The sequence below is a fragment of the Lissotriton helveticus genome, chromosome 5_1 (assembly GCF_964261635.1).
Source record: "Lissotriton helveticus chromosome 5_1, aLisHel1.1, whole genome shotgun sequence".
NCBI lineage: Eukaryota > Metazoa > Chordata > Amphibia > Caudata > Salamandridae > Lissotriton > Lissotriton helveticus.
This window is the reverse complement of record NC_136065.1, coordinates 370,365,405-370,389,411: the sequence shown is the minus strand read 5'-3', so window position 1 is coordinate 370,389,411 and position 24,007 is coordinate 370,365,405. Positions and strand designations below refer to the sequence as shown.

Below are 24,007 nucleotides of genomic sequence, written 5' to 3'. Positions count from 1 at the left end.
ATGCAAGGACTTGGAGGCTGGACAGGTTCGGGTGGAGGACCGTCCCCTGCTGCTGCGACAGAAGATCCTCCCAAAAAGGCAGTTTGATCGGAGGATTGATGGCCATGTGCAGAAGCTCGGGATACCAGACTCTTCGTGCCCAGTCCGGGGTCACAAGAATGACTTGGGCCCGGTTGCGCTTAATCGTCTTATGCACTCTGGACAGAAGTGGTATAGGCGGAAAGGCGTATAGAAGACAGCAACTCCCCTTGTGACGAAAAGCGTTGCCTAGCGAGTGCTGTGAGAAAGTGCCCCCTTTCTTGCATGGTATGCCCCCACTTTTTGCTGAATTTTTTATGTGCTTTGACTGAGTGTGCCCTGGGCTCCTGCGAATCAGGTACCCAGGGTCTGTGTTCCTTCCCTAAACCTGCTTTGAAGCCTAAACCCAATTGGCATCTCTGGCCACATGTCAGCCCCAGGTATATGGTACACTGTGACCAGAGAAGGCCCCTAAGGGCTGCAGCACTTATTGTGCCACCCTTAGAGGCCTCTGCCCTGACATACACACACTGCCTTTGCAGGCTGCGTGTCTTGGTGCAGAATAAAACAAAGTCGACATGGCACTCATCCCTGTGTGCCATGCCCACAAAACAGTGCCCTGGCATACATCAGTCACCCCTCTAGCTGGGCAAGTTTCAAGTAGGAGGAGCTTCAAAGGTATTCCGCCTTTGTGTGCCTCTCTAGACCACTTGCTGTACTCAGCAACTGGTCCCCACTGGTTCTACCCCCCACTTTGGGAGGGAGACCCGGCGGGAAAAACACAGTGAGGAAGAGAGGTGTGCCCATCTCTGCCAACTCCGCCCCTAAGGTGGGGGAGGCGAGGTGAAGCACAACCTCGAGCCCCCGTCATCTTGAGGATGGGGGACCCAGCCAACCAGGGATAGGCTCCTGCCCCCCTCCCACTGTAGAGTGGCAGAATAGGGGGGTGTAGCCACCCCAGGGAAGGGACCCATTGGTCCCTGACCTTTACCTACCTGTATCACCCTTAAAACTAGTATTTAGGGGCACCCTGAACCTTCCTTCCTCAGATCCAGCAACAACAAGAAAAGAAGAAAGACGAGAAGCCGTGCAGAGCTAACAAGAGGACGACGCCCACTGACTTGGCCCCAGCCCTACAGGCCTGGCTCCCCTCGAACCTGCTCCTGCGAAACCCCGGCGTGGTCAGCGGCCAGCAACCTCAAAAACCCCAGAGGACCTGCCTGCATTCACTTTCCAAGCTGTTTCTCCCGTGACCACCAGACGTATTCAAACTGCAGCTTCGGGTGCCAGCCAGAAACCGTGAATCCAGCGCACTCTGCCCGGCCCGTGTTTGAATGAACAAACACCACGAGGAGGTCCCCCCGATGATCCTGACCCGAGATCCGTCGACCCCTGACCTGCCTCCATACGGCACCTGCAGCCTCAATCCAGAGGACTCCCCCTACTGCGACCAGAGCGGGAAAGAAAATTCGACGTCCAAAGGCACCCTGCACCCGACGCCCCATGGCCTTGTGTGCCCAACCCAGTGGTGCCTAACCCTCTCTCTACATCCCAACTTACCCCTCGAAGTGGTGGTCACTCCTGGAAGAACCTCGTTCTCAAGCCTGCAGTGTTTCTTGGGCCCGGAGAATTCCCATTGAAATCAACAGGGCACCCGACCTCAACACAGCACCCTGCACCCGGCTGCCCTAGCGCTGCTGAGGGTGCCCCTTTGGTGCTACCTTGGTCCCCAACTTGCCCTGAGCTTAACCCTAGGAGCTTTGCTCCCACAACCCGGTAGACTGCTTGCCAGCCGCCACCTACCAGAGCCCCCCGATCATCAATAGGACAACATTAGGTCTCAACACTCTGCACCCAGCCGCCCAAGTGCCGCTGAGGGTGCAACAACAGTGCATCACTGACCCTGGGAGACTCTGACTCAAAAGACCGATTACTTACTTTGAAACTGAGAACTAATTTTTCCTCAGAGGATAACATTGACACTTTTTCCTCCCAAAAAGTTTGTGTCGACTTTTGAAAACTACAAATATTCCTTTAAAAATCAGCCGAATAACCAAAACGCATTTTCTCAAGTGTTTTCAGGAAATGTCCTAGTGCTGAATCTAGGATCCAGCACTGAGTAAGAAAAAGTAACGATAACCTAACTTACCTGCTAAGTGAATTTCCTCTCATAGGATAATATTGGTGATTCTTTGTGAAAAAGTTTTTAAGTGTCAACTTTTGAAATGCAATAATATTCCTTAAAAATTGTACCTTTAACCAAAACGCATTTAATCACCTGTTTTCAGGAAAAGTCCCAAGGCTGAATCTAGGATCCAGTCCCGTGTTAGCAAAAGTAATCTGAAAAGTAATTAACTGCATTTTACTTAAAAAGCCCATTCAATTGAATGTAGTATGTAGGAGAGTAGGGTCTGCTTCCTATGGTCACCCCCACTTTTTGCTGTGATTTTCTGGTTTTTCGACTTTAGTCTGGTTGTGGCCCTGCTAATCAGGACCACAGCCTAGCTGTTCTCTCTCTAAATTGATACCATGTACTTTAGGTACATATCAGATTGGGTATTGGGTCACCTTTGTGAGTCCCTGCATAGTGTACCATAGGTACCCAGGGCATAGGTGCATCCAAGGCCTACCAGGGGCTGCAGCATGTATTATGCCACCCCTGGAAGGCCCTCCAAACTGACAACAGGTCTGTTCACACAGCCTGGGTAAGGTGGTGTAATCACCCCTTACTTAGATATATATATATATATATATATATATATATATATACACACACACACACATGCACCTATAAGCCACTCCTATGGTAGGCCTCGACAATCCTGGAGGCTGAGTGCTTGGTTTTATGTGAGAGGGTGCCCTAGCATAGGCTGAGGCCCTTTGCAGCTTTCGGAACTAACTCCTTATAGCTGTTCTATGATATAGCCATACCATATACTCTTAAGTGCATATAATCCTCACGGTTAATGCTAACTTTGGTTTAGTTTTATCAAAACATGTCGTGTAAGGTGTCAAACACTTTGGAATACTACCACCCCCCTCCCTCCCCCCGCCAGTCCTGGCGGAAGGGGTAGCATTCCACCCTTCTAGAGGGAGAAGACATGTAGTTACTGGTAAACCCGGTTAAAGTTAAACAGAGCCTCAGCATCACAAAGTGGATGCTGCCGTCACAGACACGTGTCTGACCTCCTGCTGCTGGACGAAACTCCGGCAGGGGAGGCCTGGACAATAGGTTTCCTGTCCAGACAGGCTGTAGTGTATTGGTGCAGGAAGGGTTGCATTCAGCAAATGCTTTTCCAGACACTGCCTGGGGCACACAAGGTGCTCCATGCATAGCCCCGTTCAAACCAGTTGCTGGGGCACTCAGCCCCAGCTATGGCGTGAAACTGGACAAAGGGAAAGGGGTGTAACCACCCACTTCCCAGGTCCAACCATAGGAGGGACCTACCAGGTAGTCCAACCCCTAAACTGAGTAGAAGTATAGGAGCTGTGTCCCTAGGACTTTAGATTACCCTGGACGAATCTTTGGAAGACATATCCTGGACCTTCGACGTTCCATTCTGACTGGAAGACGGAAGACATCTCCCTTGTGGTCAAGGAGTGGCCACCCTGTGCAAACAGGCACCAATAGCAACTTTGTCGGTCTGCATTTTCAAGGCACCCGCCGGAACCCGAAGAATCTGCGACACAGGACACAGACTTCTAGACATCTCTGACGCTGCTCGACGATCCCAGCAAAGCTGAGACCCGTGGCGGACGCGAGAGACGTGGGACCGGAACTCCTGAACATCCTGCATTTTGCTAACTGCATCGACTCCCGAGGTATCTTGCAGTTGTGCTTTGGGGTACGAGAAGCCCCAGACCCAAGCACCATTTGCACTGAAGCTCAGGCCTCCACACTCCAAGAGTGTCCTGTGGGGCCCGCTCCTGCATTTCAGCTCAACCACGTCTTCCCGGTTCCTAGTCCATTGGCTAGAGAGCCCCCTGAAGACTTTCTTTTAAATCTAACTAGCTTTCCTGGTTGCTCCAGGCTTGCCCCAGCTTCCCTACAAAGGAGAAGCGCCACAGACCTTGCTGGTCTGCACCGAAGCCAATCTTCATCTCCTGCGTGGATTGCGTTTGCCAAGGCTTATTGGGTCCAATCCGGATACCGACACCGCAGTCAACTAGATCCTTCGTGGTACAGCTCGAATCTAGCTCCTGGTCGTCGTCGACACATCCTGGACCTTGTGGCTGCAGAGACAAGCTTCACCTCTTCACCTGAAATCACTCGACATCGCCTGGTTCCTTCCTGGTCACTGGCAAGTGACCCAGACTCTGTCCCTTCTGCTTTCAGGTTCTTCAGATCTTCGATCCACCCAGACACTTTTCCTCTGGTCGCCTGCAGCACTTCTTTGCAGATCTCCATTGAAAACGACGACAAAATCCGACACCAAAAGGCACCTGTGCACCCGGCTTCCCTGGGTGAGGTAACACGAGTACTCCGGTGCGCCCGTGGGTCTCTTGACTCTCTAAGTGTCCTAGTCTAAAGGGGTTTCATCGTAGTCCATCCGGAAGTGCCCTTAAACAGTAACTTTGTAACTTCTTCGTTTCCTATAGAAAGTCAGCGGTAACTCGCAACTGTGTTTAGACACTGCACGCGTGTCCCTTGGGCCTCCTACTTCCTAACCTTTGGTTGTTTAGTGTAGCCCAAGCGATTCCCTAGGCCTACTTTCTATTCCAGACATGGTTCTTATAGGACTATTTTAGTACATGGTTTGTGAGGCCCCTAGGGCAAAACGTATACTGTGCAACTTATAGTATACTAATTAAGTAACTTGTATTGTACTTTTACCTCTGACCTCGTAAAGAGTGCAGAGAGTTGTGTTTAGAATAAATATATATTTGATATATACCTTGTGTGGTGTCCTTTCATGTGGTACTCGAGGGATTATAATTGGTAAAACAACTTGCTTAATGCGCTCTCTGAAGTCTTAGCCTGATGACTGCTGGTCTATGCTACCACTGGGATAGCTGTTTATAAGGTTGACTTTACAACCACCATCAATAAGGGTCGATTAAACTGGTGCAAGGTGCCCACTATAACTAGTGGACATCATATGCCAGGCTAACTTCTCACATACTATACCTGCAATGTGTTGCAAACTGCTTTCTTAAAGCACAAGTTACTATTTGTGTAACAATATATCTGTAAGAGATATTAGTTAGTGATAGATTCCTTACATTAGAATATCCCTAGGCGTCAGACTGAACTTGGAAAGTTTTGCTTAGCAGAACCCTGGCGCATCAGTTGGTGGCGTCCCGTGGCTCTGTGTCCGTCACTGGGGTTCGCTGATGTCAGTTCAGTACACTACTTTCCACGCCGAAACGCAGAGCCATGCAAGATACTGACCATTGGTGCATAAAACTAGTGCCCTAAAAGGGGATGACCTTAACCCTAGTAATCAGTTCACAGAACTGGGAGGATGGGTGCAGTGGTATGGAATCTATCACTAACTAATGTCTCTTACAGATATATAGTTACACAAGTAGTAACTTGTGCATCTGAAAGAGACACGTTACTGATAGATTCCTTATCTTACAATAGATAGCCCAGCAATACCAACCCCTGTGGTGGGTCTGCGAACAAGATTACACCAGAAAGTCACGGAGCTCCGAATGGCCAAAGAAGCAGTCTCTCCGGACCGGGCTGTCAAGGCAGTAGTGCTTGGTAAACGTGTGAAGCGAGGCCCACGTAGCTCCCTGACAAATCTCCTGCAAGGGAACGCCGCGTCCCAAGGCAGTAGTGGCTGCAGTTGCCCTGGTGGAATGGGCACGCAGCCCCACAGGAGGCTGCTCCTTGGCCAAGGAGTACCATGCTTTGATGCTCAGAACGACCCACCGGGAGATGGTCCTTTTGTGCACAACCCGACCTATTCTGGCACCCAAGTAGCCAACAAAAAGCTGATCATCCATCCGGAACTGCTGTGTATGCTCAGATAGAATGCGAGCGCACGTTTCGGGTCCAGAAGGGGGAGCCTCTCCTCTTCCCTTGAAGAATGCGGAGGTGGAAAGAAGGTGGGCAAAGTGATGGTCTGCCCGATGTGGAAGGGCGTGACAACCTTCGTCAGAAAAGGACGGGTCCTTAAAACCACCTTCTCCGGATGAACAAAAAGGAAGGAAAATGCTACTTACCAGTATGCATCTGTTCTTGGTATGTAGAGCTGCAGAGTTGCACACTATGCATAGATTGCCACCTAGTGATGGGCCGGATGTTTGCAGTTTGTTTTGTTGTAGAAAAGTCTTTGGAAGTCACAGGAGAGGTGACTCCTCCTTTGGATGATACTGCGCATGGGCATCTGCTCCGGGCTGCCAGAATGACATCACAGACTTCGGGAGGAAGATCGAAAGGTGTCAACTGTCGCCACTCAATCTCCACGCATGGAGGTGGAGGCTGGACAGGTTCGGGTGGAGAACCGTCCCCATCTGCTGAGACAGAAGATCCTCCCGAAGAGGCAATCGGATAGGGGGATCGGTTGCCATGCTGAGTAGCTCAGGATACCAGCATCTTCGTGCCCAATCTGGAGCCACAAGGATGACTTGGGCCCGGTTACGCCTGATCATCTTCAGCACTCTGGTCAGAAGTGGTAAAGGCGGAAAGGCGTACAACAGACCACAGCTCCACTTGTGATGAAAAGCGTCGCCGAGCGAGTGCCGCCTTGGAAATTCCGAATTGGTGAACAGATCTAACCAAGGCCTTCCCCACTGCTGAAAGAGACCTTGTGCCACGTCCAAGTTCAGACCACATTCGTGATCTATCAAGCACCGGCGGCTGAGTTTGTCCGCCCTGGCATTCAGAGAACCTGCCCGGTGTTGAACCACCAAGGTAGTGCATTGATGTTCCAGCCATGTCCAGAGGCACAGAGCCTCCTGACATGGGGTTCAGGACCCCACCCCGCCCTGTTTGTTGCAATACCACATGGCGGTGGTGTTGTCCGTGAACACCTGCACTACACTTCCCCGGACAGAGGGAAGGAATGCTTTCAGTGCAAGCCGGATCGCCCGCAGCTCCAAAAGGTTGATATGGAGCCGGGACTCCGCTGGAGACCAGAGGCCTCTGATCTCGGCTTCTCCCAAGTTGACACCCCATCCCAGGAGGGACGCATCCGTCACCACTGTGTGCTCCAATTGGGGAAATGAGAGGGATCAGCCATTGACCCAATCGCCATTCGTGAGTCACCACTGCAATTGTTGAGCAGCGCCCTCAAAGATCTAGACGTGATCAGAGAGGTTGCCCTGATGCTGCACCCACTGGAACTTCAGGTCCCACTGTAGAGCCCGCATATGCCATCTGGCATGTGACACAAGCGGGATGCAGGAGGCCATCAGGCCCAGGTGCCGTAGGGTCATCCTGACTGAAAGGATAGAGGCCAAAAGATCGGAATCATAGCCAGAATATCCCAGACTCGCTGCACGGGAGGATAAACCCGAAACCGCGTCAAATCCAGAACCGCTCCGATGAAGGGGAGCTTCTGAGACGGACTCAGGTGCGACTTCGGCACATTGATGGAGAACCCCAGCAACTGCAAGAGGTAGGCCGTAGTCTGAAGGTGGTTGAGCCCGCCTCCAACAACCAGTCGTCAAGGTAGGGGAAGACTGACACCCCCAACCTGTACAGGTGAGCCGCGACCACCGCAATCACCTTCGTGAACACCCAAGGGTCGCTGGTAAGGCCGAAGGGCAGCAGAGCAAACTGAAAATGGTCCTGGCCTACTGTGAACCGCAGGTAACGCCGGTGGGCCGGCAGGACGGGGATGTGAAAATAAGCCTCCTTCAAGTCCAACGCTACCATCCATTCTCCCGGGTCGAGGGCAGCCAGGACCCGAGCCAGAGTCAGCATTTTGAATTTCTCCTTCCGGAGGAAGCGATTGACGTCCTGGAGGTCCAAGATGGGGCGCAGGCCCCCCTTGTCCTTCTTGGGGTCCAAAAAGTAGTGGGAATAACAACCACTCACTAATTCCTGCACAGGAAGGCACTCAATGGCCCCCTTGGCCAAGAGGGCCACGACTTCCTGTTGGAGAAGAACCAAATGATCCCCCGACATGCTGTGGCACCGAGGTCGCATGGCTGGAGGGGAGGACTGAAAGGGAAGGGAATAACCCATACAGATTATCTGCAGCACCCACCTGTCCGATGTCATTTTGCGCCAGTGGTGAAGGTGGTGGCGGACTCTGCCACCCACTGGCGTGGGGTGCTCCCTGAAGCTCGGATTAGGAAGGTTTGGAGGTGGAAACAGCGGGGGTAGAGGTAGACTGACCCGCATGCTGGTTCCCAGACCCCGTCCCTGCGGAACCCGCGGCCGCGCTGAGGCTGGTTCTGCACCGGCTTGTTGGAGGAGGGTGCCTCTGCCCTGGCCACGAAAGGAACGAAACTCAGGAGTGGCAGGGTTCTTCGTAGAGAGACCCAAAGACTTGGCCGTAGCCCGTGAGTCCTTAAAGCGCTCCAGTGCACTGTCGGCCTTATCGCCAAAGAGGCGGGAGCCATCAAAGGGCATGTCCAAGAGCGAGCCCTGGACATCGGGTGAGAACCCAGTTGAACGCAACCAGGCGTGGAGCTGCAACGCCACAGTCGTGAAAATTGCCCTACCCAACTAATCAGCGGTGTCCAAACCACACCTGATAGCAAACTTAGCCGCATCCTTACCATCAGCAATCGCTTGGGAAAGGACAGCCTGGACCTCCTCATAACACTGAGGCAAGACCTGAGCAAAGGAATCCCACACTGCGTGGGAGTAACGGCCCAACAAGCAGGCGGTGTTAACTGACCGCAGCCCTAAGCTGGCCGACGAGAACAACCTCTTACCAAAATGCTCCAGCCTTTTAGAGTCCTTATCTGGCGGAGCCATGGGAATGGCACTCCGCGGACGTCGAGGCCTGAATGACCAGGCTCTCAGGCGTAGGGTGAGTAGTCAGGAAGGCGGGATCACCAGGCGCCGGGCAGTGACGCGCCTGGCGACGTTTTTATCCACCGGCCACAACCAAGTGCCCAAGAGGACTTCGGTAAGGGCCTCGTTGAAAGTAAGCCGTGGCTCCGACAATGTAGACGCCGTCTGGAGCACCTCTGTAAGGAGGTTAGTTTTGAGGGCCACTGTAGGGAGGTCGAGATTGAGAGTCTCCGCAACCTGACGGAGCAACATGGTGTAGGAAGCACCCTCCTCCATAGTAGGCGGAGGAGAGGCAAACCCTGCGTCAGAAGAAACATCGAGTTCGCCCGCATCTTCCAGGTCGTCCACCCAATCATGCTCGGAATCACATTGTCAGGCAAGAGGGTCCTCGGACCCGTCCCAGTCTTCGTCTGCCTCTGGCGAAGAGGGAGCCGGTCGCGGCGGCAGAGCCGGAGAAGGGACGTACAGCGTCGCGAACGCGCCGCTTCCCAATGCGGATGCCAGGCCGGAACAAAATGGTCCTGGAACTTGGGCAGGGGTGGGATAAACAGCAACCAGTGCGGCGCTGGGGGTGGAGCCTGGGGCCGGAACCAGCAGCGCTGCAACTCGTGGTGCTGGAGCCAACGGCGCAGGATCCTGTGGTGCCGGAGGCGGCGCCGCCGGGCCAGCAGTATCTGGACATGGGACCGCGTGGCCCGAAGGCACGCCGGCGGGAGCCAGGGGCCTAAAAAGGCGGTCCATGGCAGCAAGAAACTCTTGCACCTGTTTCTGGAGTTGCCGACGGACCCAGGTATGGTGGGTAGGCCGCGGGACTCCCAGGCTCCAGAGGAGCCACAGGGGTGTAGCCCCTGTCCCCCTCGTCTGCCTCCAAGGAGCGACGGGGGGACGTCGGAGAGCGAACACGCTTCTACGACTTCTTTTTATGGCGTCGCTTACCAGAATCCAAAGGCGAAAACTTCAAGCCTAAGGAGCGACGGCTCCGGTCTCACGAGCGGTCGCGGCCCCAAGACCCAGAGCGGCGGTGCGACGAATGCCGAACCTCCAGCAATTTCGGACGCTGCTGCCTCAAGGCTTTCGGGCCATGGCTCGACAGTCCCGGCAGGCCCGGGAGTCGTGATCTGTCTCCAGGCAGTAGAGGCACACATCATGGGGGCCCTCCACCGACATATTATGGCGGCATGTCCCATAAGACTTAAAACCGGGCATCCCTAAGTGCACCAGGAGAAAAAAGGGGGAGACAAAAGTCTCAAAAGAGTAGTCAAAAAGTGACTAAGGTATGTGCTCAATGCGGATCTGCGCTTGCTGGCGCATAAAAAGAAAGAACTGGCGTCAGCGTGCATGGGTGGCGCCCAAGTACTCTCCTTGACGTCATCTTGGCGCTCACGACGCCACCTACTGACGCACAGGGGTACTGCGAAGCCAAACTTTCCGGATCCAGTCTGACGCCTGGGTATATTCTAAGGTAAGGAATCTATCACTAACGGGTTTCTTTCAGATGCTGCTATACTGCTCGACCAAGCTACCACTTTAGAGAGTAAGGTTATAGCTAACTTTAACCTCTGCCATACCTCTGGGGACTGTGGACTCTGTGCACACTGTACCTTACTTTGGTACAGTATATACAGAGCCACTTTCTTACAATCTGTCACCACTGTGAACTCTGGTTGGGGAAGGGAGAGGGACCTGACGTTGACCCAATACTGGTTTGTTAGCCACCACTGAAATTGGTGTGCAGTGCCCTCCGAGATCTGGACGCAATTGGAAAGATTCCCCTGATGCTGTGCCCACTGGAACTTCAGGTCCCACTGCACAGCCCACATATGCAACCTGGCAAAGTCCACCAGCAGGATGCAGGAGGCCATGAGGTCCAGTAGCCGCAGGGTCAGTCTGAGCAAAAACTGGGATAGAGGCTGAAAGATCGGAATCATAGCTCGAATATCCCAGACTCGCTGTTCAGGAGGATAAGTCCGAAAGTGCACTGTGTCCAGAATCGCTCCGATGAAAAGGAGCTTCTGTGAGGGAATCCGGTGTGACTTAGGCACATTGACAGTGAACCCCAGCGAATGCAGGATATCAGCCGTAGTCTGGAGGTGGGCCTTCAACAGCCAGTCGGCGAGATAGGGGAAGACTGGAACCCCTGATCTGCGCAGATGAGCTGCGACTACCGCCATCACCTTTGTGAACACCTGAGGAGCTCTAGTAAGGCCAAACGGGAGCACGGTAAACTGAAAGTACTTGTGGCCTACTGTGAACCGTAGGTAATGCCGATGGCCAGGCAGGACGGGGATGTGAAAAACGTCCTGCAAGTCCAATGCTACCATCCAGTCACCAGGGTCAAGGGCAGATAGGACCCGAGCCAGTGTCCGGATTTTGAACTTCTCCTTCAGGAGGAAGCGGTTGACCTTCCTGAGATCCAAGATAGGAAGCAGGCCCTTGTCCTTGGGCATCAGAAAGTAGCGGGAATAACAACCACAGCCTACTTCTGGGGCAGGAACACGCTTGATGGCTCCATGGGCATAGAGAGCTGTAACTTCCAGTTGGAGAAGAACCAAGTGATTCTCCGACATGCGATGGAATTGAGGTGGCATGGTTGGAGGGGTAGTCTTGAAGGGGAGGGAGAAGCCCCATTGGACTATCTGCAAAACGTGATGTTGAGCCAGTGGGGGAGGTGTTGGCGAATCCTGCCCCCCACTTCCGAATGGTGGCCCTGAAAGGTCGGACTAGGAGGGCTTGGAGGCTGCTGCAGTGGGGGTGCTGGTAGACTAGTTCCCCGCTGGACCCCAGACCCATGACCGTGTATCCCACGTCCCCGGCCACGCAGAGGCTGGACAGCTTGCACAGGGCTGTGGCTTTGGACAGAACGTGGTGGGTCACCCCTTTCGTAGCCACGAAAGGGGCGAAAAGCAGACTGCGTGTGGCGAGAGGTGTAAGCGAGGCCCAAGGACCTGGCCGTCGCCCTGGAGTCCTTAGAGCGCTCGAGTGCATTGTTTGCTTTGTCGCCAAACAAGCGACGGCCATCAAAGGGCATGTCCAAAAGGGTAGCTTGAACATCACCCGGAAAGCCAGTGGACCTCAGCCAACCGTAGTGTCTCAGGGCTACTGACGTTGAAATCGTCCTGCCCAGCGAATCAGCTGTGTCCTGCCCACATCGTATGGCGAATTTCGCTGCATCTCTCCCTTCGGCAACTGCACGAGACAGCACGGCCTAGGCCTCCTCCGGGCACTGTGGCACCACCTGAGCGACTGTGACCCATACAGAGTGGGAGTACCGGCCCAAGAAACATGCAGTGTTCACCGACCGCAGTCCTTAGATGGAGAAAGAAAATATTTTCTTCACAAGGTGGTCCAGCTTCTTGGATTCCCTATCAGGTGGTGTGGTAGGGAATGCGCACTTAGAAGTCGAGGCTTGGGCCACCAAGCTCTCAGGGGTGTGTGTTGAGAGAGGAAAATGGGGTCACCCAAGGCTGGGCGGTGGCGTCTGGCAATCATCCTATCCACCGGAGCCCATGTGTTGGGCTTGGACCAGGTGCCCAAAAGGATGCCTGTGAGGGCCTCATTAAACGGCAAGAGGGGCTCCGAAGAGGCTGCTGCGGGTTGAAGCACCTCAGTCAGGAGGTTAGCCCTGACCGCCACCATATGGAGCTTGATGTTTAAGGCCTCAGCCGCCCTACGCAACACCACTGCGTATGATGCACGCTTCTCCGTAGGGGGAGATGGCATGCCAAGGTCTGGAGAGGTGTCCAGACCACTTGCTTCACCCAACTCCTCTCTCCAGTCCGGTTCTTCTAACTGGTCTGCCAGAGGGTCCACAGATCTCTCCCTCTCTCCCCCCCCCCCCCCAGTCCTCCTCACCCTCCTCTGCTAGCCACTAAGGCGATAGGGAACACAAAGGGACCCTGTCCCAACATCGGTCAGGCTCCGTGTCCACATCGAGGGGGAGGCTGGGGTCAATGTCGAGTGGGGACACAACCGGCGTCAGAGAGGGGGGGGGGGAGGTGTCGCCAATGAATTTGGCACCGGAGGTGTCACAAGATCAAAGCTGCACGCATCGAAGGCCTAGAGACCCCAGCCGAGTCCACGAGGCCCGAAAGCACACCGGTGGAGTTGGGCTGCCCAAAGATGGAGTGGAGGGCTTCTAAAAGCTACGAAGTTGGGCAGGGGTCATCCCTGCTCCTGGAAAGGGAGGGAGGCTCGGGCCGAACCAATGGGCTCGGCGGGCAACTACTGTCCGCAACCCACATTGCCTCGGCCGACGCGAACATCAAGAGCGACCATGCTTCTTCGCCTTGACCTTCTTTTTGTGCTTCGACTTACCCGAAGATAAAGACTTCAACGAGGAGTGGTGGTGATGGCTCCACAACCAGTCCCGCGACCTCCCTCTCGACCAGGACCTCGAACGGCGCGAAGCCAACTGCCGGGTCTCCAGAAGCTTTCGGGACCCACCCAGCAAAGACTTCGGGTTGTGGCCGCACGCCAGACACCACAGGCACACAAGATGGGGGTCCATCACCGACATCAGCATGTGGCTGGAGCCACAAGGCTTGAAGCTGAAGCAGGTCCGCCAAGATGACATTCCTCTGCATGACAAGCCTCACCTTCTGGATCCAAGACTTCCGGCGATGGAGACACAAAATCCTTCCCATGCTTCTTCTTAGGCGACTTCGGTCTCGAGTCCGAATCCTTACCGGAGTGATGTCGAGACCCATGCCTTCGTTTCTTATGTTTTTTCTTCAACTTTGAAGCATGATCAGATGAAGACCTCGAAGGCGACGCCGTACAGGATCTTGATCGCGACCTCTACTTCGACCTCGCCCTTCTCGAACATGATCTCGAAGTCTTCTTTTCTCTACTACCTCTCAACTTCGCCATCAGAAGCTTGGTCTCCCTCTCACGAAGCGCCTTCGGGTTCATTTTTCTACACGAAGAGCAGCCGTCGACATCATGGTCCGAACTCAGGCACCAGATACAATCCTCGTGCGGATCCGTGATAGACATCATCTTGCCGCACTGCCTACAAGGCTTGAACCCGGTCTTCTTAGTCGACATCTCTAGAGACACAAAGAAGCAGGAAAATCGAGAAAACAGTAACAAAGTTACCAACAGCTACAGAGATTCCCCGAAACCATTAGCGTCGACGACGCGGAAAAAAGGGAACTGATGTCATCACGCCGGCGTGGGTCTATTATGGTGTTGGTGACGTCAGCGGAGTCGCGCGCGATGCCGTGCCTCTATGACGTCGTCCACGTCGGTGCAAAGCTACAAAAAGAATTTCCGAATGTTGCTGACGCAAGGGGGATATTCACAAGGTGAGGAATCCACTGGCAGATGTATCTATCAGAAACGGTGGATAGGGGGACAATACGCGGGGCTGCATCACCCGCAGAGAGCCCACGCCCCCACAGGCCGAAAACCAGCCCTCGGGGACAAACTGCGACACTTACTGACAGGGGAGCAATGCTCTTGCGGCTTAGGAGAAGGATGAGGACGACGATGATGATGGCTATGTCGAAAACCTTCCGCAGAAGCTCATCGAGATGACAAAGCCGAACAGGACATGCGAGCCGAAAGAAGTTTCATCCGGCGCTCCCGCTGAGACTTCGGCTTAAACTGCTGGCAAGCCTCGCAATCAGTGGAGCCGTGATCTTTCCCCAAACACCATATACAAATGAGGTGAGGGTCCGTCGCCGACATCAGATGTCCACAAGACGAGCACGTTTTAAAGCCCGAAGGCATCCGCACACTGTTCCCACAACATGCACAATAAAAGGGAAAGGCCTAAACAGGCTCGGAGCATGAACTGGATCCGCGCTGCACGCGGAAAAGGAAAAACTGACGTAGGTGCGCCGGGGTGGGACTTATGTGACCTCGCTGACATCACGTACGCGGACGTCGCCTGGGCGGAGTCACATGATGCCGTCCCCCTGGCGCGCAGGGATGCTGGGCAAAAAATTTCCTGATCCAGTCTCACGCCTGGGGATAACTCTACGTTAAGGAATCTGCGGCTAGTAGTCTCCATCAGATGAGTGCCTTTATAAAGAGTGTCTTCCCCTTGATGAGACTGAGGAAACTCTGTGTTAAGTGGACCACCCGGACTTTGAGGTAAGTTCAGGTGCCTTGAACGGTGATGCAACTACGGTGCACCTCCACCCTCACAGTGAGGCATAGGTTGTAATGTTCATTTGCGGGAGAGGTTGGAGGAAAGATCTGGAGAGCAATAGGTTATTGCTGTCCACCACTGCAAAGAGCAATGAGTATGGGCATTTACTCAAACTAGATTGTAGGAAGCTCGCTCTTTATGTGATATATTAATATTCTTCTATACTGTGTAAAGAGTCCAGATGTTCCCTTACTAGTGGTGTTCCCATACTAGAGTTTAGGGGCTTGCTATGCTATCCCAGAGTGCTCTATTAGGGGGTAGTGTGGTCAAGCAGCCTTAGGCTTAACAAAGAGCAACGTAAGACATTTACAAATACACACAATGATTAATATATGACAACATGACTCAAGTAAGAGATCCACACCAATTTATAAAAATAGCAAGCATCTTTATTTATGTTTAGGCTTCAGATGAGAATTTTTTAGTCAAGTACGTATTTGAATAGAACATCTTTTCACTTTAAGAGTTCTGCGGGGCAGGGGGTGGTGCCTTCCTTTCCTGTGAGGGGAGTGAGATTTGCATTCAAAAGCTTGACAGCCCAAGGAAGCTAATCAGCAGGTCATCCTGTGGGAGGGGGTATTACACCCTCTTCCTGGACAGGCTTTTGTCTGGGTCTCCTTAGAGCATAAGTTGTCACCCTAGGAGATCAGAACAGTGTCTCGGGTGGCAAGCTGGCAGAATCCAGTCAGCAAGTACACCAGAGACCGGTAGGTTTTCAGGGGGCAGCTCAAATGTGCTCTCTGAGTGCTCATAAATCCAACACTGGCATCAGTATGGGTTAATCAAGATGAGATGCTTTATACCAAGCATCCCTATTGTCAGTGAAACCATAATGTAGCTGGGGAACTCGTTTTAACAAGTACATGGTTTAAGATGGCTTCCCTGGTCATTTGCACTGGCAGCAATAGGGCTAATCAGCAGAGGGGCATATCTGCTCTTACACATATGCCCTCACATATGACATTAAGCAACCTGCCTTTGGGCCCTCAGGCTTGCTGTAGGGATGACTTACAAATATCATATGCAGTGGTAGGGGACATGGCACACAGGGATGTGTGACACGTGTTTTCACTTTTGTCTGCATCAAGACACGCAACGTGCAATGGCAGTCATGCAATGGGAGAAATGCATGAGCTTGGGGAGGGGTCCCTTAGGGTGGCACAATAAGTGCTGCAGACCCTAGGAACCCTCTTTAGTACCTCAGGCCATAGGTACCAGGGTACCATTTACTATGGGCTTACAGAGAGTACTAAAGGTTTTGCTAATTGGTGGAAACTAGTGTACAGCTCTTGGAAAAGCTCTGGCACTTGGGACCTGGTTGGCAGGAACCAAGTGCACTTCCAGTCGAAATGACACCATGTACCAAGCAAAAGTGGGGCAACCTTGTCAAAAAGGGGCACTTTTCTACATAGATCTTATTGGCGCTCCATTTGTGACCACTGCTGTACAGGGCACTCTTGTGGAGGGCACATATACACTCTTGCGTGCAGCACAATAGCAATGCATGAAGTCATCACTCTCAACAGTTTCAGTACAATCCTTCTAGTAGGAGGATGTCCTGTCTGAAAAGAGACAGGCTACTCATTAGGGTATGCTTTACCCACAACAGGGTTTAAGATAGAGCCTAGAAAGAGCTGCATTTGTCTGGGTTGAAGGTGAGACTTTTTGACAGTGAACAATAGACTGTAGGGATACAGCTGTGTACAAGTATTCTAAGGTTAATGCATGGAGCTCACTCACATGCTTCAGTGAGGTAATGGCAACTAAAATGCCACTTTCAATGATAGAAATTGAAATGGGCATGAGTGCAACAGCTCAAAAGGAGGACATATGAGCCTACTAAGTAAAATGTTTAGGTTCCAGGAGGATGTTGGAGGCACATGAGGTGGAATGACTTGTTTAAATCCTTCCATGAATGCTTTAATGACAGGAATTCTGAAGAGTGATAAATGCTGTCTAGTGTGGAGATAGGTAGCTATTGCAGCAAGATGCAATAGAATGGAAGTGTATGCCAAATTTGACTTTTGCAAATGAAGTAAATAGGAAATAATATCCTGCACAGTAACTTTGATAGGATTAATGTGTTTAGATTAGCAATATCAAACAAAACGTTTCCATTTTGCAGCGTAACAGGCCCTAGTTGTGGGTCTGCAAGCAGGTTTAAGAATATCCATGCATTCTGATGGCAAGTTTCAATAACCAAACTCTAAGACCTCAGGAGCCAAATCGCTAGGTTGAGCATCTTGGGGTCTGGGTGTCTGATTCGTCCTGTGTTTTGAATGGGAAGGTTGGCATGGTGGGGAGCTTCTTGTGTGGGACTACGGAGAGATCCAGGAGCGTTGTGAACCAGGAGTGAAGTAGGAACTACAGGTATCATGGTGAGAGAAGTTTGCCTGAGCTTCCAAACCAGAAATGGAACGAGAGAGATGTGTAAAAGCATAGGCAAATATCATTGACCAACTCATCCATAGTACGCTGCCCTTGGATAGTCTATTTGGGATCCTGGATGTGAAGTCTGGGTATTTTGCATTTTCTTTTGTGGCGAACAGGTCTATGTGAGGAGCATCCAACTTTTGAAAGTAGGGATGAAGGACCTGTAGGTTGAGTTACCTATTATGAGTTTGTTGGTGCGTCATGCTGAGCAAATTCGCAAGATGGTTGTCTGTCCCCAGCAGATATTCTGCTAACAAATGAATGTAATTGTGAAGAGCCCAGTTCCATACGGTCTGAGAGAAGTGTTAAAACTGGGAAGACTATGTCCTCCCTTGTTTTTGTAGAAAGTATATGGCTGTCATATTATCCGTTCAGGACTAAGACAACCTTGTGGAAGGATGGTGAAGGAACGTTTTCTGTGCAATGAATACTGTCTGAAGTTCTAAATAGTTGATGTGTAAGGACTGATATTTGGCATCCCAAAGATCTTCTATTGTGTGGGTTTTGAGATGTGCACCCCAACCAGTTTCCCAAGAGTATGTAGGTAGAGTGATCGGAGGAGCAGGGTCCAGAAGAGGCCGCCTTTTCAACACATTTTTGGGGTTCCACCACTGCAGAGAACGGTGAGTCTGGCGGTCCGACAACACTAGATCCTGGATGTGACTCTGTGACTGAGACCACGGACGAGAAAGAGATTACGGTTATGGGGGCTTTTTTTATTGGGGACTATGGCAATGCAAGATGCCATAATACCTAGTAGACGCATAACAGTCCGAACTGGGAGTGTACTGTTGAAATTGAGGTAGAAACGCCTGAAAGGTTTGTATCAGGGCAGGATTGGGGTACGCTAATACTGGCTGTGTGTTGAGAATTGCTCCTAAGTATGGCTGAATCTGAAGAGTTTGAACGTAAGACTTGGGGACATTGATGATGAACCCCAAATTGTGTAGCAGGTCTATTGTTATGTGTTGTTGACACTGCCGATGGGTGTTGGCTTTGATTAGGCAATTGTCCAAGTATGGGTATACATAAATGTTTTGTCGTCTTAGATGTGCTGCCACTATTGCTAAGCACTTTGTAAAAACCCTTGGCGCGGTAGTGACACCGAAGGGGAGAACCTTGAATTGGCAGTGTTTTCCTGTTATGACAAACCTGAGGTATTTGCGATGAGCAGGATGAATGGGTGTATGGAAGTAAGCATCTTTTAGGTCCAAAGTGGCCATAAAGTTGCCCATCTGCAGACATATTACCTCTAGTAGAGTGACCATGTGAAAGTGTTCTGATCGGATGTATTGAGGGGTCTGAGATCTAGGTCTGCTCTCACTGACCCATCCATCGGTGACTGGCGGTGAATGTTGGCATTGTTCAACATTCCATCTATCATCTGTTCTTTTTTCTGTCATTACACTTCTATCATTTTTCTATACAAAGGAGTAGAGGCATCCACTTAAGGTTGCCTCTTTTGTATGGATATTTCACCACAGCAGTTTAATTGGTAATCAATGTATGTTATACAAGGAATACTTTATACAAGCACATTAGAACACAGGAGATTAAGGAAGCAATATTTCAATGTGTCCAGAGTTTCGAGAAGCAATACAAGTGCCTTGTACTTTGCTGGCATTGATACAATGACAATCATACACATTTTAAAGAGATTAAAAGAAGGTTTTTAGGATAAGTATCAGCCACTGACCTGCATTTATGACACTGGTACACATTTTCACCGCAGTTGCCACACACACCAGGGTTAGCAGGTACTGATGCACTGCAGCGGGGACATTGGAGTGTTTCTGTAGATGCCTGATAATTCTCATAGAAGTCAGCAAATTCAATCATTAGATTTGAAGCAACGATCGGCAGAGGCAGGTCAATCTTCACTTCGCTCTGCCCTGGTGTAAGCTGGACCTTCTTGGCCTTGTGCCAGCGTGCAGGTCTAAAGGGAGAAGACAACAGCTAATCTGAAATGGCTGCCTTGATATGACTAAAAAGTGTTGGAGATTACCTTTAGACAACATGGATCTCACTTTAGGTGAGTCAACAGGCTTGTTATACACCTCATAACACATCTTTAGCCAGCTTAATACTTTTCCAAGTCCAAACTTCAAACCACCTTTATCTATCAACTCATAAATCATCCTCTTTACAACACAGCACCATATAGGCCATGCTCTTGCCGAAACAGCACCTTATAAACCATACTTATTTTTTTTTTAAAACTCTTTTTTATTAAGGAATCGCACATACGACACAGCACTCCGAACCCCGGAGAGGCTGTAGCAAGTATATTACATCAAAAATCAGCGATGCATTTGTCAAGAAGATAAACTCCCCTCCAACCCCCACCCCTTTCCCCCCAACCACCCCCGTGTCCCCCCCCCCCCTGTGCACAATGTCTCTCCGATGCTATTTAGCATAGTTATATACAAATCAACGTATACATCATGGCCTTCCCATGCCCATCACAACTGCTCCTCCTCAGCCCCTGCTGGTGCTGGGGGCTCAAGCTACAGGCCTCTGTAAATGGCCCACCTTTTCCATATATTAAAGTGTTTCCGGGGACAACCCCTAGCCTCGAACACTGGTCGTTCCAGTCCCATGCAAAAGTCAAGTCTTTTTTCCCATCCAACCACCGTGGGAGCCCTGGGGTCCTTCCAAGCCTGTGCAATATCCCTTTTCGCCACCGTGAGGCCCAGCAGGAGCAAGTGTCTTTTGTAGATATTACCTCCCACCCCTTCCAGGACGTGCAGCAGTCCCAACTTTGGAGTACGGGGGAGGTCCCATCCCAGCACCTCCGACAGACAACTCCATACTCCCTCCCAGAACCTCACCAGGCCACTACAGCCCCACACCGTATGCATAAGATCACCTGTCTCACCACTGCATCTCAAGCATGCTGGGGACTCAATCAGGCCAGCCTTCCACAATCTCTCTCTGGTGTACTAAGTGCGGTGTAGGTACTTAAACTGTATAAGGCGTAAGCGCATAGCGATGGCCGCCCCCCTGTGGGATTCAAGGGCTTCACGCCAGTCCTCTTCCTCCAGTTCCCCCACATCGTGCAGGTCAGAAGAGCAATGTGTAACTAGCGTCTGGTATATACAGGATATTTTCTTGTCCCCAAGGTCTCCCATGAACACCTTTGCTTCTATCGGGCTGAATTCCGGCAACGTTTCTAGTCCTTCTAGCGTGGGCGTGAGGGCATGCCTGAATTGCAGATATCTATAGAATTGTGTGCGGGGCATACTGAACTCTTCGCTAAGTTCCTGAAAAGACTTCAGGGTTGTTCCCTTCATAACGTGTCCCATTGCTGAAATTCCTATCGAGTCCCATCCTCCGAAGCCCTGCAATGATGCCAGCGCCGGCAGCTGCTCATTATGCCAAAGTGGAGTTTCCCTCGTCAGCTTCCCCCACCATCCCATGCGACGCAGTGCTTGTTGCCAAAGTTGAAAAACCACCTGTGTGGCGCTTGGCAGCCCCTTCCTCAACCGAGCCGAGTACAAGAGAGTGTGTAGTGTGTTTGGATCCATCAGAAACCTCTCAAGGGCGTAGGCCGGGTCACCCCTGTTACCATACCACCAATCATTTAAGACCACGAGGTGAGCTGCCTGATAGTAGGACAACATGTCCGATGTTGCCAATCCCCCACAATAAGTAGACAAAAAACATGTACGCAAGGCCACTCTCGACACTCCCCCGTCCCATAAAAAGTGACTTAAAGCAGAGTTAACCTGTTTGAACCATATCGATTGGATCGGGTATGGGTGGTTCTGCAGCTGGTATAGCATGCGAGGGAGGGCAACCATCTTAAATATAGCTGACCTGCCGTAAATGTTGAGGGGCATTCGGGACCAGCATTTCATCTCCTGTTGTACCTTGTTCCACACTGGAACGATATTACGTTCCCAGGCAATAGTCGGTAAGGTTGTCAAAAACACCCCTAGGTATTTGAGACCCCCAGTCGCAGCACCGATGCCCATGCACCAATCCCGGAGCGATCCCCCAGCATCCAGAGCGTGGATTTCCGCATATTCAGATACAGCCCCGATACTTCCCCAAAGATTCTCATAATCTCAAGGACTCGTGGCCCAGAGCGGTTCACATCCGTAAGGAAGAACAGAATATCATATGCATATAATGCAATCCTATCTGATGGTCCCAATTCCCATTCGAAGCCCCGCATCTGCGCATCCATCCGGACCCATGCAGCTAATGGCTCCATGGCCAGGGCGAACAGGTACGGCGAGAGGGGGCACCCCTGTCTGGTGCCCCGCCCTATTGGGAAGGTCGTCGACGTCTCCCCCGCCACTCTCACTGTGGCTGTCAGGTCTGTGTACAGTAGTCGAATATACTACAGAAAATGCGGCCCTAGGTTTAACCGGGGAAGAAGCGCGAATAGATAGGTCCAACTCAGGGAATCAAAGGCCTTATCAATATCTGCCAATAGTAGCGCTGCTTGATCTCCTGTTTTGACCATCGCTTCAATTGCCACATGTGCGCGTCTAATGTTGTGCCTTGTCGCTCTTTGGGGCATAAAGCCAGCCTGGTCCGGGTGGACCAGGTCCGTGATATATGGAAGCAGTCGATTTGCAAGGGCCTTTGTAGGAGAGTGGGGTCTGCAATCCTATGGTCACCCCAGATTTTTGCTTTTTGCTTCACTGGTTTACGACTTTCCCTGGCTGTGGGCCTGCTAATCAGACCCACAGCCTAGCTGTTCTCTCTCTAAATTGACAAGCATGTATTTTAGGTGCATTTACCAATTGGTACTGGGCCACCTTAACAGTTCCTGTACACAGGGCATAGGTGTACCCAGGGCCTACCAGGGGCTGAAGCATGTATTATGCCACCCCTGGCTGGCCATCTAAATCTGACACAACTGGCTGCACGACAGCTGGGGCAAGGTGGTGTAAACACCCTTTGCTGTAGATATAGTATATCTATATCTAATTCTAAAATGGACACATATATTCCTATCAGTCACTCCTATGGAAAGCCTTATCAATCCTGAATGCAGAGTGCTTGGAATTATGTGAGATGGTTGTGAGAAGTTGGCCTGATATATAATGTTCACTATTCTAGTGAGCACTCTGTATCAGTCCAAACAACCCTTATTGATGATTGGTTGTAAGTCAACCTTATAGACCAGCTATCCTAGTAGCATGGATACGAGCAGTCTAAGGCTAAGACTCTAGAGGGCGTGTTAAGCCAGCTGTTTTACCATCACATTACCCCTTGAACACCAAGTGAAAGGACACCACACAAGTTGTTATGAGGGGCACGAAAAACCATATATTACAAAAGTGGAATGCGAATTACTAGCAGGTAAGTAACTATTCTCATAGACTTTAGAAACGCTAGGCCTACAATACTAAACCCTTAGATTAGTAGCAGGAGGCCTGTGGACGTCATGTGCAGAGTGGGAACTCTCACGCGTAAGGCGGGAAAAAGTCTATGGAGGCTAGCAAAGACAAAGTTACTGTTCTCGGGCGAACCCGACTAGGTGGGTCGAAAACAAGAGTGGATCCGAACACTTAGGGTGTTGGACTATGCTGAAGCACCGGAGTACTTGGTTTACCTAGCCCAGGGGCTGCGGCTGCATAGGGTTCAAGTTGCGTCGGAAACCCTCGTTGAAGATCCAGGAGCCTGAAGAAAGAAGTTGCTGGCAGGCGGCCAGTGAAGGAGTTCGTGGTGATCCAAGCCTGGATCAGGGAAGAAGAAACCTGTAAGCAGAGGGGACCAAGTTCTGAATCACTAGCCAGTGATTTGAGTGGGCACCAGGATGGCACCGGACGAAGTCACCTCAGCCAGGTGAGTGGGCGCTGCTGGGCTCTGCAGTCTCTCGGACCAGGAGGCGTTGTCGGCGACCAGGATGGAGGTGCGAGCTGTCCCACGAAGGTACTTGCTGTCGACGTCGCTGGACCCAGGATTGGGCAATAAGTCTTGGCAAATGCAAGGCCCACGCGGTGGACCTAAAATGGCGTCTTGAGTGGACCAGGAGGGTCCAGGGTGCTCCTCTTTTGGAGGGGAGCAAGGGCTAGTCTGGAGCAACCAGACCAGCAGTGGTTGTCGTCGTGGAGCGTCGTGAGAGGGCCACTAGCCAACGGGCAAGCGACCTGGACAACGCGGTGAGCAGCAAAGAGCAGAAGGGCCCCACGCAGATCTCGTGGATGCAGGGGGGCTGAACTTCGGTGCTGGAGCTGCTCAGGGTCGGGGCTTCTCTTACCCCAAAGCACTCAGTCGAGGGTCACTCGGTGGTCGTGCTGGACAAGTGTCGTGCAGTTCGGAAGATGGCCGGTCCCTCGAGGTCTCGTCGCACCCACGGATCACAGCTGGGCTGATGATGTAGGTTGAGGTCAGAGGTGCCAGGGAAGCCGGTTCTTGTCGTGCTGGAGCAGTCTTGATCCGGAGGAGAGACTGGCAACAAACCGCGATGCTTGGTTGGTGCCTGCTGCTGCAGGGTGACTACTCCTTAGTCACAA

General features: G+C 51.6%; 1 protein-coding gene across 11 annotated transcripts in view; it reads right to left on the bottom strand.

Annotated features, from left to right (window-relative positions):
- Positions 1-24,007, bottom strand: part of UBR4 (ubiquitin protein ligase E3 component n-recognin 4) — a 2,329,353-nt gene that overhangs the window by 335,641 nt on the left and 1,969,705 nt on the right. For all 11 annotated transcript variants that reach the window (XM_078642504.1, XM_078642505.1, XM_078642507.1 and 8 more), the window contains one exon: positions 19,228-19,467. In XM_078642504.1, the coding sequence (XP_078498630.1) occupies positions 19,228-19,467 (240 nt within the window). The remainder of the gene's footprint in view (positions 1-19,227; positions 19,468-24,007) is intronic.